The sequence below is a fragment of the Poecilia reticulata genome, linkage group LG12, assembly GCF_000633615.1.
Source record: "Poecilia reticulata strain Guanapo linkage group LG12, Guppy_female_1.0+MT, whole genome shotgun sequence".
Classification (NCBI taxonomy): Eukaryota; Metazoa; Chordata; class Actinopteri; order Cyprinodontiformes; family Poeciliidae; genus Poecilia; species Poecilia reticulata.
The window spans coordinates 20142141-20157425 of NC_024342.1; the positions used below are offsets into that span (position 1 = coordinate 20142141).

The 15285-nt window shown below is 38.4% G+C and overlaps 1 protein-coding gene across 5 annotated transcripts; it reads right to left on the reverse strand.

Annotated features, from left to right (window-relative positions):
* Positions 1-1274: 1274 nt before the first annotated feature.
* dnajc21 (DnaJ heat shock protein family (Hsp40) member C21) lies at positions 1275-15227 on the reverse strand. 5 transcript variants are annotated; one of them, XR_535083.2, is made up of 13 exons: positions 14816-15227; positions 13558-13651; positions 13344-13467; positions 10534-10665; positions 9286-9590; positions 9032-9198; positions 8022-8115; positions 7344-7514; positions 7157-7226; positions 6910-7046; positions 5124-5208; positions 4663-4944; positions 1275-1791 (listed from the first exon to the last, which is right to left on the reverse strand). XR_535083.2 is itself a non-coding variant. In XM_008424496.2 (13 exons), exons 2-13 carry the CDS (start codon positions 14910-14912, stop codon positions 4783-4785), a joined length of 1638 nt encoding a protein of 545 aa, XP_008422718.1. In that variant the 5' UTR covers positions 14913-14916; positions 15068-15227; the 3' UTR covers positions 3157-4782. The 5 variants fall into 5 exon arrangements, 4 of the variants coding, with proteins under 4 accessions (XP_008422718.1, XP_008422719.1, XP_008422716.1 ...); XM_008424496.2 differs by lacking the exon at positions 1275-1791 and having other exon boundaries at positions 3157-4944; positions 14816-14916; positions 15068-15227; XM_008424497.2 differs by lacking the exon at positions 1275-1791 and having other exon boundaries at positions 3157-4944; positions 7157-7205; positions 14816-15226.
* Positions 15228-15285: the final 58 nt, after the last annotated feature.

The following is a 15285-nucleotide window of genomic DNA, read 5'->3' on the forward strand; positions in this document are numbered from 1 at the left end:
TTGTATGAGTCAGCGTCAGGCAGAGCCATAAAAAAAAAAAACATCAAGGAATTTGGCTTGCTTAAATGAAACTGTATTCACGTTTTTTCACCAAGACAATGCCCAAATCATAACACGCAACAATAACTGCTCTGGAAATTATGGACAACTAATTTGTATGCTGCGTACAAGAAAAGAGGCAGAACAGGATGTACTGTCTTAAAACGCTGGCGTCTTTCAGGATCTGCTCTAAGTTATTACAAAAATTTTCTACCAGGAAATTTGTGTGTTTGAGGGGAGGCTCATTAAGAAGGCAGACTCTGCAGTGTGGCTGTGTCTTGAAGGTGGTAGAGCAGAGGACGATTGCCAAAATCCAGACGATTCTGTCCAATCAGAGCCAGTTCTCGAACCTGGTTTTCTCCCACCAGTAAAGTTCAGCGAGCACCAGATCCGTTCTCTCTCTCTCTATCGATAGAGACTTTATATAGGCCGCAATGCAAACTTTATGGGAAGATACATACACTCGCCTGTAAGTTTCACACAAGCTCGATTATTATCAAAATTGTATTGTTCAAAACTGCCTGCTCGATTTTTCTGAAACTATTATTCAGACTAAACATGTGTGTGTTGGGTCATGAATCGGACTCAATCATCATCACACACTCATTAGCGAATTGACTCTACACAATCATGGGGAAGGCTGCTGATGTGACAGATGGTCAGAAGGGAACAGCAGGTATTACAGACACCCTTTACAATGAGAGCAAATCATAAAACGTCATTCCTACAGAAGCTGGTCATTCAAAACATGAGCAAAAATACTATTTCAATTTGCGATGGGACAATAAACGGGAATTTTAGAGTAATTCCTGGGAGAGACATAAAAAAAGGCTTTCTCCCTCTCTTATTTCTGGCTACTTTGTTACTTGCATTGTAAAGTTGAGTTAAATAAGTGTTGCTAAAATTAACAATAGTAGTCATAGCTTTGTTCTGTATCAGTCCATATTCTATCTGTATGCAGATTTTCTATATTCAGCCAACAATGAAACTGGATGGAAGGTGACAATGACACTGACAATTTATTTGCACTTTGCTCTAGTTTCCACTAAAGTCCCCCAAAGTAGCTTCACAAGAAACTGAAGCTCAAAGTGAGTTTCCACACTTTAAAGGAAATATCTTTAAGAATAATCTGACTGATCAAACTGCTCTTCAAAAATACATATGGAATCATTTTTAAGACTCAAAAATGAACAATCTTTGACTTTAAAAGAAATCAGATACATGTCAAAATAAACATCTAAATCATGTGATAACTACCAATCTACAAACAATAATCAAAACTCTGACCTCAAACTCTAAAACATCTGTATATATTTCAAAATCAGAATCTTTCTCTAGAAGGAAATCTAAAATGTTAGTAAAATGTGAATCAGGTTTATATCTGACATTAACTTCCAAACAAAGGTTTTTGAAAAATCTGTCCTTTTTATTTCTCCTCTCCGGGCTAAGTGATCTTTCCTCCACTGTTTTCTTCTGTCGTCTGACGTCCTTACTAGATTGTTCCTATATTGTTTTTCAGAAAGATTTGAGCTTACAATCATTTTATGGAAGGTTAAAGGGAAGGAAAAAAATGTGCTCAGAAAAGTTGCACCAGCAGCAGGAATAATCACAGCCTTGAGAGGATTGCCAAGGAAAAATCAATTGATGAATTTTGGGGGTGCTTCACGGGCAGTGGACTCGGGCTGAAACCAGGAAGCCACATTCCTCACCATCAATCCGTTCCTGAACCAGAAATGTCAGAAGCGTTTTCACCTGGGTTAAGGAGAAAAAGAATTGTACCGTTGCTCAATGGTCCAAATGTGTCTTTTCAGCTGAAAGCAAAGTTAGCATTTCATTTAAAGTCAATGTCCTTGATTCTCTATTGAACTGTGCTTGTATCTGACCCTTTTATCCAAAGCTGCACTTTAAATTGTATTGTTGTACTTTGTAAGACACAAACCAGTTTTTGTGAGCGTTGTGTCACCAGAGGAAAAACTCTGACACAGAAAACCTTTCACAAATGTATTTGAATCAAGATAAAGAAGAAGAGGGCAAAAGGCAAAGAAACGCAGCCAAGAATGATAAAACCATTTACAAGGGATGCTTATTAAAAGAGTGTGAACCCACTAAAAAGGTTTTATTCCTCACACAAGCAACAGAGTATCGCTGCGTGGCCCCTATGTCAAAAACATTTCAGGTTCACAGAAATGAGGTCTTTTGTTTTCCTATTCTTTTTGCTCTTTTGAATGAATTGTTCAGGAAACAAACACTTGCAAACCAATGTGGACTTCAACCCTGTCCAACTAAATGTCCTTTTACTTTAGTTTTCAGTAATGCCAAAGTCAATGCACATGCGTAACAATAATTTGAACATTTTTAACAGAAAATTCAAAAGCTATCTCTCCTATGACAGAGGCAATCCTTCAAAGCTAACTTTTTAATTAGTTAAATGGCAAAGCTAAAACTTTTTGGAAAGTCATAAGAGCTTCTTCTTGTTAACATGAGGTTCCACGTAGCTTTTTGCTTTCCTACATGCACTGTTTTTTCGGTTTTTTTTGTCACACAAATATTCAAAAGTTTTGACAAGCACGTCATAACTTTAGTGCTCAGTGCAAAGACAGTTCGGTCTCTGAGCAAACAGTGGGTGGGTAGGATTTTAGTAATGCCTACAAATGGGGTGCAACAAGGCTATTGGGTCTATAAACTTGGTCTCAAGATATGTGTAAATTATGCTTTTATAAAAGGCAAAGACGCCGTTATTTACAGATGTAGATGAAACTTTGTCTGGAGCTATATCTAATCCAGAGGACTCCAAAGCGTTTCACACCACATTCATTAACTCATTCATACGCAAATTCATACACTCTTGGTGGTAAGCTACACTACAGCCACTGCAACCCTGGGGCAGACTGACAGAGGCGACGCTGCCATACAATCAGCAACACCAGGGCCTTTGACCACCACCTTTAGTAAGACGGATGAAGGAATGTTCCCAAGGATACAACAACTGAGACGGATGGAGTGGGAGTTTGAACCAACAACCCAACATTTGCTATATAAATATCTACCACTAGGTAGCTCTAAGAAACCTTTCAAATTGTTGCTTTTTAATTATACTTACAATTTTTTCCTATAAAGTTTTTTTTTACCTTTGTGAGAACCTACATACGTCAATGCTGCTGTTACACTTGAATTTTCCCACTGTGCAACATTAAAGGATATTTCTATTCTGCTACTTTTTTTAAAAAAAGTCTTTGTTCACAGTACCAGAACTTTGTATGTCCTTGCTCATCGTCTTTCTCTGATGAATTCTGAAAGCTTTTGAAACATGAGTTATGCTAACGGCTTCAACCTTGGTCATGCAAATGCTGCCATTGATATAATCATCTCTAAAACTATTCACGGTCTTCTGCCTACTCATTTTTAATTTGATATTACAGCACAATCCTGTTTTCAAGTGTATTCTTTATCCTACTTTTTTGATTAATTGTTGCTTTCTGTTTTTGTAGCTTTGTATTTAGTATTGGAGACTTCATGCATTTTATATTTCCACTTTAAAGTTAACATACTGCTTTATCACCCTTGAAATTACAGCATATAACTTTTACATATATAAAAAAAGTTTTTGATCTTGTTATGCACTGTATTTGCTATCACTGTCACTGTGTCATGAGTGTAGTATCAGACTGGGCTTCTCCCAGTGCTCCCACTACTAACACCACTCAGACAGAAACAACCAATCAGAGCCAGGATTGCACCATTCATTCTCCCCGTTTCTCTCTGCTACGCTACAGTTCCCTCTTGACAGCAGAGAAAGGCCACCGATGACGGCAGATAAACAACTTTCCTGTCATGATAAGTGGTTTCTCCCCCATTAGTACATTAAGCAGAATGTACACAAGGATGATTGACAACGCCAACACCTTCCTCCTGGCTCTGACAGGTTGTTTTAAACCGGGAATGGCGGGTTATTGCAGATGAATGTATTGAAATGAAAAATGGTGCAACAAAGTACCTACTCAAGGATGCTGAACACATATATATGCAAGCCAGTTTTCAGCTTTGGATGTGCTGTGAGGCTGCAATCATAACCCAGACACATGAAGCAGGGGCTGAAGGCACGGGCAGATTACGATCACGGCAGGCAGGGAGCAGGAAAAGATGACGGTCAAGAGGCAAAACAAGAGGTCAGGTAAATTATAAATGGTCTGTACTTATACAGTGCTTCATCTCGTCTGGAGGACTCTAAAGCGCTTCACACTGCATTCATCCGTTTACCCATTCACGCACACTCGTTCCTGGAAGCAGAGTCAGTCATTGTTTTCTGTAAATCTGTTCAAGTAACCCATGTGATTACAAACTCATTTCTTTAGCTTTTTTTATGCCATTTATAAAATGGAGCTTTTATTCTTTTCCTGAAGCTGACCTATTCAGCACAGTCAACTCAATCAGCACCTGACCAGAAAAATAGATTTTTTTCCTATTTCAGTTTTTCTAATTCAATTCAGCTTATGTCTTAATAAACCAACCTTTTCTCAATTCAGTCGGCACACACATGCACTGACAATGGAACCTGGAACCTTGTCGGACAAAGTACCCTTTTAATTTTTTTTATTTTAAAACTACATCTCGTTTCACTCTCACCTATTGAACTTGCAGACAGAAGGTTAGGGTCCGTATTTGACTTATCTCACACAGATTGCAAAAACATCTCCAAATGAGTTTGTTTTGGGTCAAAGCCTCATCAGCCGCAGTGAGAATGCGTTATCTGTTTTTCCGCTTTTCTTTCCTGCTCTTGCTCATGGAGCTGTGAGTAGCGTTTGTAGAAATAGCAATAGCGTGGCCGCTGGTCTTCAGATGGTCAAACAACTTGTTTCTTGTGGGGAACTCGTCGTTGCAGGTAACACAGCGGAGGTTTATTTCCTTCTGAAATTGCAAACAAGGAAATCACACTTCAATTATTGCAACATTTTCAGCCACAAAGGAACTCAAATTTAGGCCCAGAAAGAAAGATTAAAAAAAAAGGGCATCAGAAACATCTCAAGTGAACACAAAGTGACTATAGAAGGCTAAACGGTATGTGAACTGTGTCTTTTTGTACGTACCTCAGGAAACTGCTCAGTGTGTGATTTGGTGTTCTTAGCCTTGTCTTTCCCGCCTCCCTTTTTTCCTTTCGTCTTTTCAGAGCTGCTGAGAGAACATTTACGTGACAGACAAAAATCTAGTTATAAACTGCAGGCATGTGCCAGATAATATGTTGAAGGAAACTACGCCAAATATTATGATAAGCAAACAGACTTTCTGGGCCTCATTCAGCATCTAATATTCTGCGTCCGGATGTTTTTGCGTTGATAAAATAATGTGTGAAGATTACACCTCTGCATTTTTTTTCTCTAAAATAATAATAATAAAAAAAAAACTGTACAATGTACTGACATTGCTCATGTGCACAAAAGTTTGTTTTTTTCCCCACAGCCTCAGGAAACTCTTAGCAGAGTAAATTTCAACAAATGCCGTTGACAAATTGCAGTTACTCATCTTTGTAGAGTACTGAAATTTTCACTACACTAGACAAAGTGAGACACTCAAGAAAGCAGATTGTAAAGAATCTGTTGTGGAAAAAAAAAATCAGCTGCATTTTGTCAAACTAAGAGGTTTTAGACAAATCTAAATCTACAATAATTGGAAATCTAAATCTAAATTTAGATGTCCAGTTATTTTCCATTTAACCAATAACTTGAGACAGGTGTCCTTAAATAAGTAATAATTTGCATGTTTACACAAGTATTTTGTTGGTCTGCACATATCGCTCATCAGAATAAAGTCAGAGGAGTTTGGCTGGGCTGCTGCACGATGTTGATCTGCTCAGATTAATCAAACCTAAATCTGTTCAGGCTCCTTAAGTTTTAGGGCTTTGCCTCTCAGGATCATGAATGCGCACTCTTTGATATTGAATGATAGTTAAAGCCACATTGCTGCAACAGCTCATATTTTTGAGGTTTTGTAGCCGGAGAAACCCCAAATTTTGAACTTTTGCTGAAATCTCAGACTTATGCTGTTTAAAATGCCTTTTCCATATTTTTATGTTGATCTAAAATGACTATTTTGCGGTATGATCTCAAAGTTGTTTAAGAAAACAACTTTAGGGACCTAACCTGACGTTTTAATGCTTTTAAATACAAGTCCAAGTATTTCTTTTAAGTCAATAATCTATATTCAGCTTAAGAACTCTGTAAGCTTTTCTAATGAGACATAATAAATTGAGTCATAAACTTTAGGTTTTTAAAATGAAGCCAGTATTGTGTCTGTGCCACAACATCCATTTTTTTTTCTACTGAAGAAGCAAAATTCAACTCAGTTCTAACCGTACAGCCTTTTCCATGATCCCGCTATCTTTGTACTCCTGAGGCCAATTTCAATTTTCCGAGAACCTTTCGAAGAGTAAATCATTTTTATATATGAAACTACATGTAAAAGAGTCTCAATATTATGGCATAATTTTCATTTAATGTATGTTCAATGTTATTTGGTTTTTATTCGTTTATTCTTCTTCTTGGCTTAAAAACAGGAAATCGGAGAAGCTGATTTACTTCCCTCAAATCTTTAACAAATGACAGGAAATTCTAATTATCTTTGTTTTCTGTGGGGATTACAGTTCTTCTGTCTGAGCAAAAAGATGACATCACAAACTGAATAACATCCTAATGGAATATAATTGGACACTGTTGCTTGATGTGCACCACACAGAAAGAGAAATGTAGCCCAAAACTGCTCTTACTTGAACCTTAATAATGGAGAGCTGCTCATCAGTAGGGTCGCTTTTCTAGGAATTTCAGGTAACAGCTGGATCAGAAAACAGACAGGGATTAAAGAAAAAAAAAGTGAACTGACCTTCTGACTTCTGCAGAGGGAAGGTCCTCCTGCTTTTCAGGTTGTCCAGGATTTTCTGAGCTTTCAAGGACTTCTTCCTCACAGGTGGTCTGTGTGGATATCGTCTCCTCCTCCTCTTTAACCTCAGCGGTAGTTTGCTGTGCACAAAGAGAGCATCAGTGGGATGCCGTAAGCCTCAAGAGCAACTTTTGTTGTTAACCTTGACGCCTCCACACTTTCACTCAGAAGTAGGCAGAAAGTTTCCCACCTGTACTACTTTCTGCTGTTTCTTTTTCCTCTTTTGCTTTTTTGACAGCCTAAGGATGTGGAGAGAAAGACTTCAGTGAAATAAATAAAAGCTACATATTTACAGTGAATTGTCATACACAAACAACCGTGATCGCCGATTTTATTTATTTATTTATCTTTGTTGACTTGTTTATGAATAGATTTACTTTTGCCTTGGCTGTTCCTCTTCTTCTTCCTCCTCCTCATCCTGCAGGTCATTTTCTTTCTCTCCATCCTCCTCTCCGTTCAAGCAGAATGAGTCGTCTTCTTCCTCCAACTGTTGCCGTAGCAACACTACCATCTCTCGGTGCTTTTTGGACTTTTCATGGTTTTTCATGCTGCAGAGCAGAAAAAAAAAATGAGCGAAATCAATATTTGGAAATGTGACTAAGAAAGGAACATGAATCCAAAACGTAGATAAACAAAAATGTTACAGTTTAGTAAATATGTTTACCGATTTCCGCATTTCATTTCTTCTTAATGGTACCAGTAGGACCAAGAAGCAGAGATAGGGCTGCAATTGCTTTTTCTCAACTACATGCAACATGAACAGCTTCGCACCAACAGCAAGAAGTACAAAGATGGAGAGCTATTTATTTACAGCGCCTTGCACAAGTCCACACACAATATATGCCGTTTCACACTTTACAGAATCAAGTGTGACAGATAACTAAGTAGATCAAGATTGCTAAATGGAAGTTAAGCTTTTTGAAGTTATACATGAAGTAAATCTCCAAATTACTGCGAATTTATTAACCCTTGAAATGTGGATCAGTGTGCTGACTAAACGTCACTGAAATGAAAACCTGGACTGGGGAGGGTGGTACGTTTGCGCGGAAACTCACGCTTTATCCGATTTGAAAGACTTGTCACAAGCTGGGCAGTAGAGATCATCGTAACAGTCGATGGTCGGGTCATCGTCGTTTGGCTGCGCAGCATCTGTTAGGCACAAAACAGCAAAACATCATGCATGAGCCCATTGTTGCATCTTGACCCGTTTTTACATGACTTTCACATAAATATCATAAATGCAAACAACAAATTATTAAATGCATTTTAAATGGTCTTAATAAGAACATAAGACAGATCAAGACAGATTTTACTGGATGCATGAGGTTTATAAGTAACACATAATTTCCTCCAGATTAAATTCCTCCTGCTGATAAAGATATATTGCATAAATATCTACCTGAAAATCCCCACTGGGATTTTACTTATTAGGATTCATTCAAGCCTTTTCATATTCCTTTGCAATGATGAAGCAGCCATAAATTGGCTGCTTCATCATTTTTAGTTTTTATTTGAACCATAAAGTACATTATTATGTTCTCTAGGTAGCACAGTTTTCAACAATTCGAAAATTGTGTTTAGGAGTGAACATATAGCTGTCATCATAATGTAATCACAGTCGGGGGGTGTTTCTGTTAGGTCTGTTAATTTATTAGTAGCTGCACTTTCATCCAACCCACTTCCCTTTTTTTCCATGTAAACCAACCACTTTGCATATGACCATTTGTGATGTGCCACCAAGAGCTAAAATCATTCATATAATTTATTGTGTACGTTGTTTTCATCTACGTTTAACCGTCTTTCCGTTGATCATAGACCTGATTCCTGTTTCTGATCAACCAGTTGATCTATGAAATATGATAATCTACTGACTTTCCATTAATAATCAAGTTATTTTAAAAGAACTGCTCAGAGACCAATATGTAATGATTCTATTTGTGTCTAGAAAATAAAGATACTCTCAACTACTTTTATATATTAACCTCATTTTATAATAGGATATATTTTTGTCAAGTCTACTGTTTACATATTTGAAAGGCAAAACACAAGTCTGTAGTTTCTTTACCTCCGTCTCTTTCACTGTTTTTCTGAAATGTGTCCACATCCACCTCCTCTTCCTCACTCTCGGATGTGTCTCCAAACTCCTCTCCGTACTGAGCTTCAATCTGCTGCAGCTCCTTCTCCAGCTCAGACATTGCGGCCCAGCTCTGCTCCTTGTACTCCTCTGCCATCCTAGGGTGGAAACACAGAAAAACACTGAAGCAGGGACAGACGTAGAACAGCAGCTGCATTCGTACCAACACTTTCATCTCAGCCTACTTGGCTTGTTTGAGCTTCTGCTGTCGCCTCAGCTCCGCCGTCTTCTTGATCTTCTCGGCGTTCTGCTCCTCCACCAGCTTCCTGTGGGCCTGGACGCGCCGGTCCCTCTTACGGACGAAGGCCACCAGTTGCCGCACCAACTCATTGCGCTCCTTTCGAGCCTTTTCCCTGGTCTTCTTGTTCTCCTTCTCCATGGCCCTTTTTTCCCAGCGGTTGGATGCCTGCCTCGTGTCGTACTCCTCCTTCCAAGCAAAGTTTTTGCGAGTGCAGAAGCTCTGCCAGTAGGCGTAAAACACATGGACTACCTGTAATATGGAAAAGCAGGCTGGTTAGGAACACAAACTGGCTGCCATCGTTTCAAATTTGAATGTCAGGTGAAATCGATCCAAACTACTTCTCTGTATGTTTCTCATAGTTTCAGAGCGCAACTGGTTCATAACACGTTTCACGTCTTTCCCTGGTCAAAAACATGAACGTTTTTATGCCTGTGTAACTTGCAAAAACCCAGACTCCATGACAGTTAATGTGTTGTCAAAGTATTCACACCACTTAGCTTTTTTTCACATTTTATTGAATGAGGAGCGTTTTCAAAAACTAAACTCAGTTTAACAAAATATGCCAGAAATAGCTCATTACGACAAAGTGAAAACATCTTTTCATGCATTTTTTGTCAATTTACATCATAAGCATAGTAGCTAAAAAAATATTGACGCTATGACACTTAAAATACAGCTGAGATGAGTCCGGTTTCCACCAATCACCCTGGTGACGGTCAAGTTGGAATGATTGGTACAGCATATCAAAGCAGAAGCCAATCAAAAGAGAAAACTGACCTGATCCAACTGGCATAAATCAACACAAAAAGAGAAAACATCCTAAAATAGCTAATAAAAACATAGCCAGGAAGACATGAGGCCATGGGTGTGAATATTAAAAACAATGACTTAACAAGCCTAAATTACTTTTTTACCTCACTGTGAGACTCTCATTCATTTCAAGACATTTTAATGAAGCCACTGCAATGCTGATAACAGTCATTAGCCTAGACATAATTATCATGGCGTTCATATACGTCCAGCTCTAATTACATCACGGTGAATCTGCACAGTAATAGGCCAGACAATCCGAGTTTTAAAAGTTCTGAAATTGGGGTAAACGCTGAATGACGCAGCCTAAATCTGTCGCGAGCCCTTAAGGGCAGAACCTCGAGGAGAGCCTTGGGGACGGACGTTTCAGTATGGAGCTTACTGTATCATAATCGCTCTGAGAATCTCCAAAGGGAGGAAACCCTTCTTCCTCTTCCTCGTCGTCCATCCTGCTGTGCTCCATCTCCTCCTTAACAATGGACTCAAAAAGATTCCTGTAAACCGTGTAAAAGCCCTGGGGAGAAAAAAAACACCAAAGGAACAGTGAATTAGAAAATCAGGGTTCTGAGAGGCACCAGGAATTTCCTTTCCCACAGTTTAATGGCACTGCCAGCCTAAACATGGGATGATGCTGATGAAGGTGGGCGAACACACAGGGGAGAACATGTGTCGCTTCTGTCACGGAAACCTCTGCGGCAGATGCAAATCCACTTTTCCAGTTGATAAAACGGCATCACGGTCACAGCAGGTCAGCATCGGTAGAAGTGGAGTATTAAGAAGCCAACATTACACAAAAAGTTGATCAACATTCTGTTTGCCTTTTTTTTTTAGGTGGCATTTTAAAACATTTCCAAATATAAAACATTAACGTATCCAACATAATGTAGTCAGACACGCAACACTGAACCTTTATCATTGAAATCTTAACTACCCTGATCACTCAATCAATCATCCCCAGGGCTGTTAGCTGCCTGCGTTTCCACCGCAGGAACTCTGTATGGAAATTCGCCCTACAGTTTGCAGGACGTGATGCAGAGCATGTGAGGAGAAAGAACAATTTGTTTTTGTATATAACAAGTTATGATTTTCAGTAAGAAATCAATATGTTTTCGTTTCTCATAGCGACTTCAGTTTAGTCATTTACTCTGAACTTGATGCAACGGTGAAACTACCAGTTTTTAAAGATGCAAATTTTCACCCTAGAAGAGGCATTAAGAGACTCCATGACTAGAATAATAAGAACCTAATCTTCTAGAGCAGTAACTTTTTATAACAATGCTCACAGTTTGAAACAAAATACAATTCTCCTTGAGCTAGGAAACGATGTGTACCAAAAACGATAATTTACTAAATTCATCTCAAAACCCCTGAGTCCCAAACATACGCCAAGTTTCTTTACATTTTCTTTAAACACAAAAGGTACATGCTGACAAATGAGAGGTATTATGTGGCACAAAATTTGCCACTAATTTATTGAGATATGAACCAGGATCACCGGAATATCAGAAGTGCAACAAAATACTTAAATCCTTTCACTATAATTGTATTGCATGGAAGCCATAATGGAAACTCAACCAAGGACTATTTAGAGACATCCAACTTTAAGAGTTGAAAGTTTAGGAGTTATATTTCAACTGAAAATTAAATGAATAAATACATAAACCCAACTTCAAGTACAAACAAAGTGCACAAATAATGCACTCGCAACCAATCAGAAAAGCAGTGCACGTTCAGTCCAACACAGGATAATCTCAAAAGCACTATTTCACCACAATAGGCATTATGTGGGGTAAATTTCTGTATGTCAAGTTTTTACTGTGGTAGATGCAATGGGAACAGAGAGAGCCCCAGAAAAGTACCTGCAAATGGTTCCTGAAATGGAGATTTGCATAAATCTGGGTCTTTACAGTAGAAGCAAATTAAAATTAGTCTTCATATAAAAGTGAACCTCAGCTTAATTCAAAACAGTTCTGTAAATCACAAACCATTTTCAAAAATCAGACTATAAACAAAAACGTTTGCACTTTTTCCTCCAGGTTTCTTTATGAAAACAGCTGGTGAAAACATTAGCTGGATTTTTTATTATGCGTCTCTGTTTTTACCACTGATGGACAGCCAGCCCTGCATCTGGCCTGACAACTGAGATTATTAGTGTACAAACAATAAGCAGATGGGATTAATGGAAGAAGGTGCTCTCTGCTGGCCAATATATAGAATGCATTGGCATGTTTATAGAAGGAAACCAGTGATCGTATGCACTTTACCATTTACTACTTTATGCACTTTGTGTGCATAAAGGTTCAAGTACTTCACTTTCCATAAAGTAAAAGGAAAGATTGTAGTCTTGCTGTCCTATCTAAAACCCACACACAAGCGTTGAATTCTAAAGTTTTTGCCAACTTTAAAAAGAGAGGATAAAAAGAAGTTACTTTGACAACTAAAGTAGAAGGGCAAAAACAAGTGTAGGTGTCTCAAGGCTGATATCTTGTTTGGATTGATGGGATAAAATGTTTAAAGAATCTCTGGCTCTCCATTTACCAGAATTTGTCGACGAATTATAGTTTGAGTGTTTTGTGAACAAAAAAAGCAATGGAACGTACCAAGAATCTAGTATTCAGAGTGAAAAATGTCTGCTCTGAATGATATTAATGCAGTCAATAAGATTGGCTAATAATCAGATAATTGTCTCCATTCAAATTTTTGTGCACCTCATTCGTCAAGGATAAATTGATTTTTGTGTTGTGTAATTTTTGGTATGCCTGCCACCTCTGTTAGTTCAGCCGCTTGCGACAACAGGTTATTGTCACTGTACTGGATTAAGTCATGCAAAAAGCAGTGGAGTTAACTTGGCAAAGAATAATGAAGGACATTTAAACAGCGTAAGCAAAAAGTTCCTATTTAACTGCATACACATAATCATGCATTATTCTTCAGAGAGAAGAATAATGAAATTGTTCCAATATTCTTTACAAAGAATAATGAAGGACATTTAAACAGCGTAAGCAAAAAGTTCCTATTTAACTGCATACACATAATCATGCATTATTCTTCAGAGAGAAGAATAATGAAATTGTTCCAATATTCTTTACAAAGAATAATGAAGGACATTTAAACAGCGTAAGCAAAAAGTTCCTATCTAACTTCATACACACAATCATTGCCCCTGCAGCCACCTGATGCAAAAGTCCAAACCTTCTCATCATCTCCGTATCCTGAGTAGCATGTGACTGTGAAGAACTGCAGGAGGTCAATGCTGTCGTCTTCATAATCGCCGCTTAGGCCTCCTTTCAGCAGAGCTTCTCTGTGATTGTCATACCTGGTCCACAGGAGGAGAAAAGGTCGTCAGTAAGGGTCAAAGAGCTGCTGCGGCCAACACTCGCATAACCAGGAGGAGGGCTGAATTCACCAGGCTCTCTCCTGTGGATCGCTGAGGACATCGTAAGCTGCTTGAATGAGCTTGAACTGCTCTGCGGCCTCCTCTGCGTTCTCCAAGTTTTTATCTGCAAATTTCAGAGGAAACGCACACAAAGTGATATTTAGATGAAGTATTTCACCACATGCTGCTTTCCATATGTGAAAAACTAATTGCTCTCTGAACTCAGTATCTCCTTTTGCTACTTTTGGCAGAGAAAACTGCCATCAAGCATTTGTGGTTAGAATTGTCTTACATCATTTACTACTTGGTAAATGATGCAAGTTATTTCTTTTAATTAAGCCATACTGGAGGGTTTTCAAGCTTGACCGGCCAAAATTTCAATCCAATTTTTTTGTTTTCTTCTGAATGAGTTATAGATGCACTGAAAGTTACTTTTACAGGTCGACCGATCCAAGGAGGTTTGCTGCTCTTCCAGTTCTTTATTTATAGATGCCTCTTAATTAGGCTCACAGAAGGTCCAAAGCCGTAGAAATTATTTTGTAACCTTTTCCGACACTCTTTGTGAGCTTTCTTATCTCACTAAATTCTGTATCAGGTGGCAAAGTCCTTCAAAGTGATAGTAGAGCATGAATGAGTCACACTTTATATATGCATATGAATCAGAAAGAGATATTACAATGATCAGTGGGGTTTAATATTTTTTTCTGCTCTTCACTATACAGCTTAAAATAAGGCTTCTTGGTCTTAACACATTTCAGTGTTAAATAAATCATATAATCTGTCTGTCTCTCTGCAGATTATATGTCTCTGCAGATTATATGTTTCAGGTCAATAGAAATATTGACCTGAAACTAGAGTTGATTTAACTTCACATGGTGGGAGGGGTGGGGGGCCGTTTTTATTCATATTCAGTGTGTTTGAATTGTATACAGTGAGTGATATTTTAATTTAAAATGCAGGAATATATACAACTGAAACTACACAATTCCCTTAATTCATAAAAACTATGTCTATTGGTGTCCTTTGGAGATTGAACAACTAATAAGTCACATTGTGGTCAGAGCAGATAACCTACATGGTTTAGATGCGTTTCTAGTCCATCACTGGAGTTTCAAATTGCTGAATTGCGTCCTCAGCATATCGTTAAATTCTACAAGAGCTGATAATAAACAATTTATTGATTTACCGATGTTGAAAAAAGGAAGCACAGGACAGGGTTGGAGTGGATCACATCAGACGTATACATTCAGGACACAAACATCTGGATCATGACATGCATGCAGCTCACCTGGGTGCCATTTTAAGGCTAATTTCCGATAAGATTTCTTCAGCTCATCGTCTCCCGCGTCTCTTTTTACTCCCAACACTTCATAGTGACACCTCATCGTCATGGAAACCGCCAGTTAGGGATAAGATGCACTGAAATTATTAACGTTTCCCTACACGCGGCTAATATTAGCATTTGGTTAACTGTTTCTCTTTTAAAACATCTTTAGTTTATCTTATCCAAGAACGGCAGTTCTCTTAAATGTAAGGATATTACATATTAAAATATAAAAACCGGTCCTTTTCGCCAACATGCAGCCTTTAAATAGGCTTAACTTGTGAATAATATTGCGGTGCTGGTTAACAGCCGGTATGCGTAGAGTGCTCTTCTTCGTCCTCGTCCTCTTCTTCTTTGCTGTGTAAGGCAGAGTAGACGCATCGAGGGTGTGTTGCTGCCACCTACTGTTCGTTATTGTCCAAGTCAACAATATT

Coding starts and splice junctions, on each gene's coding strand:
- dnajc21 (XM_008424494.2), bottom strand. CDS start 14,918: ATGACGATGAGGTGTCACTATGAAGTGTTGGGAGTAAAAAGAGACGCG. Junction 10,666..13,343: donor GATACGGAGATGATGAGAAG/GTTTGGACTTTT, acceptor TTTTCTCCCCAG/GGCTTTTACACGGTTTACAG. Junction 7,515..8,021: donor TCTTTCAAATCGGATAAAGC/GTGAGTTTCCGC, acceptor TCTGCTCTGCAG/CATGAAAAACCATGAAAAGT.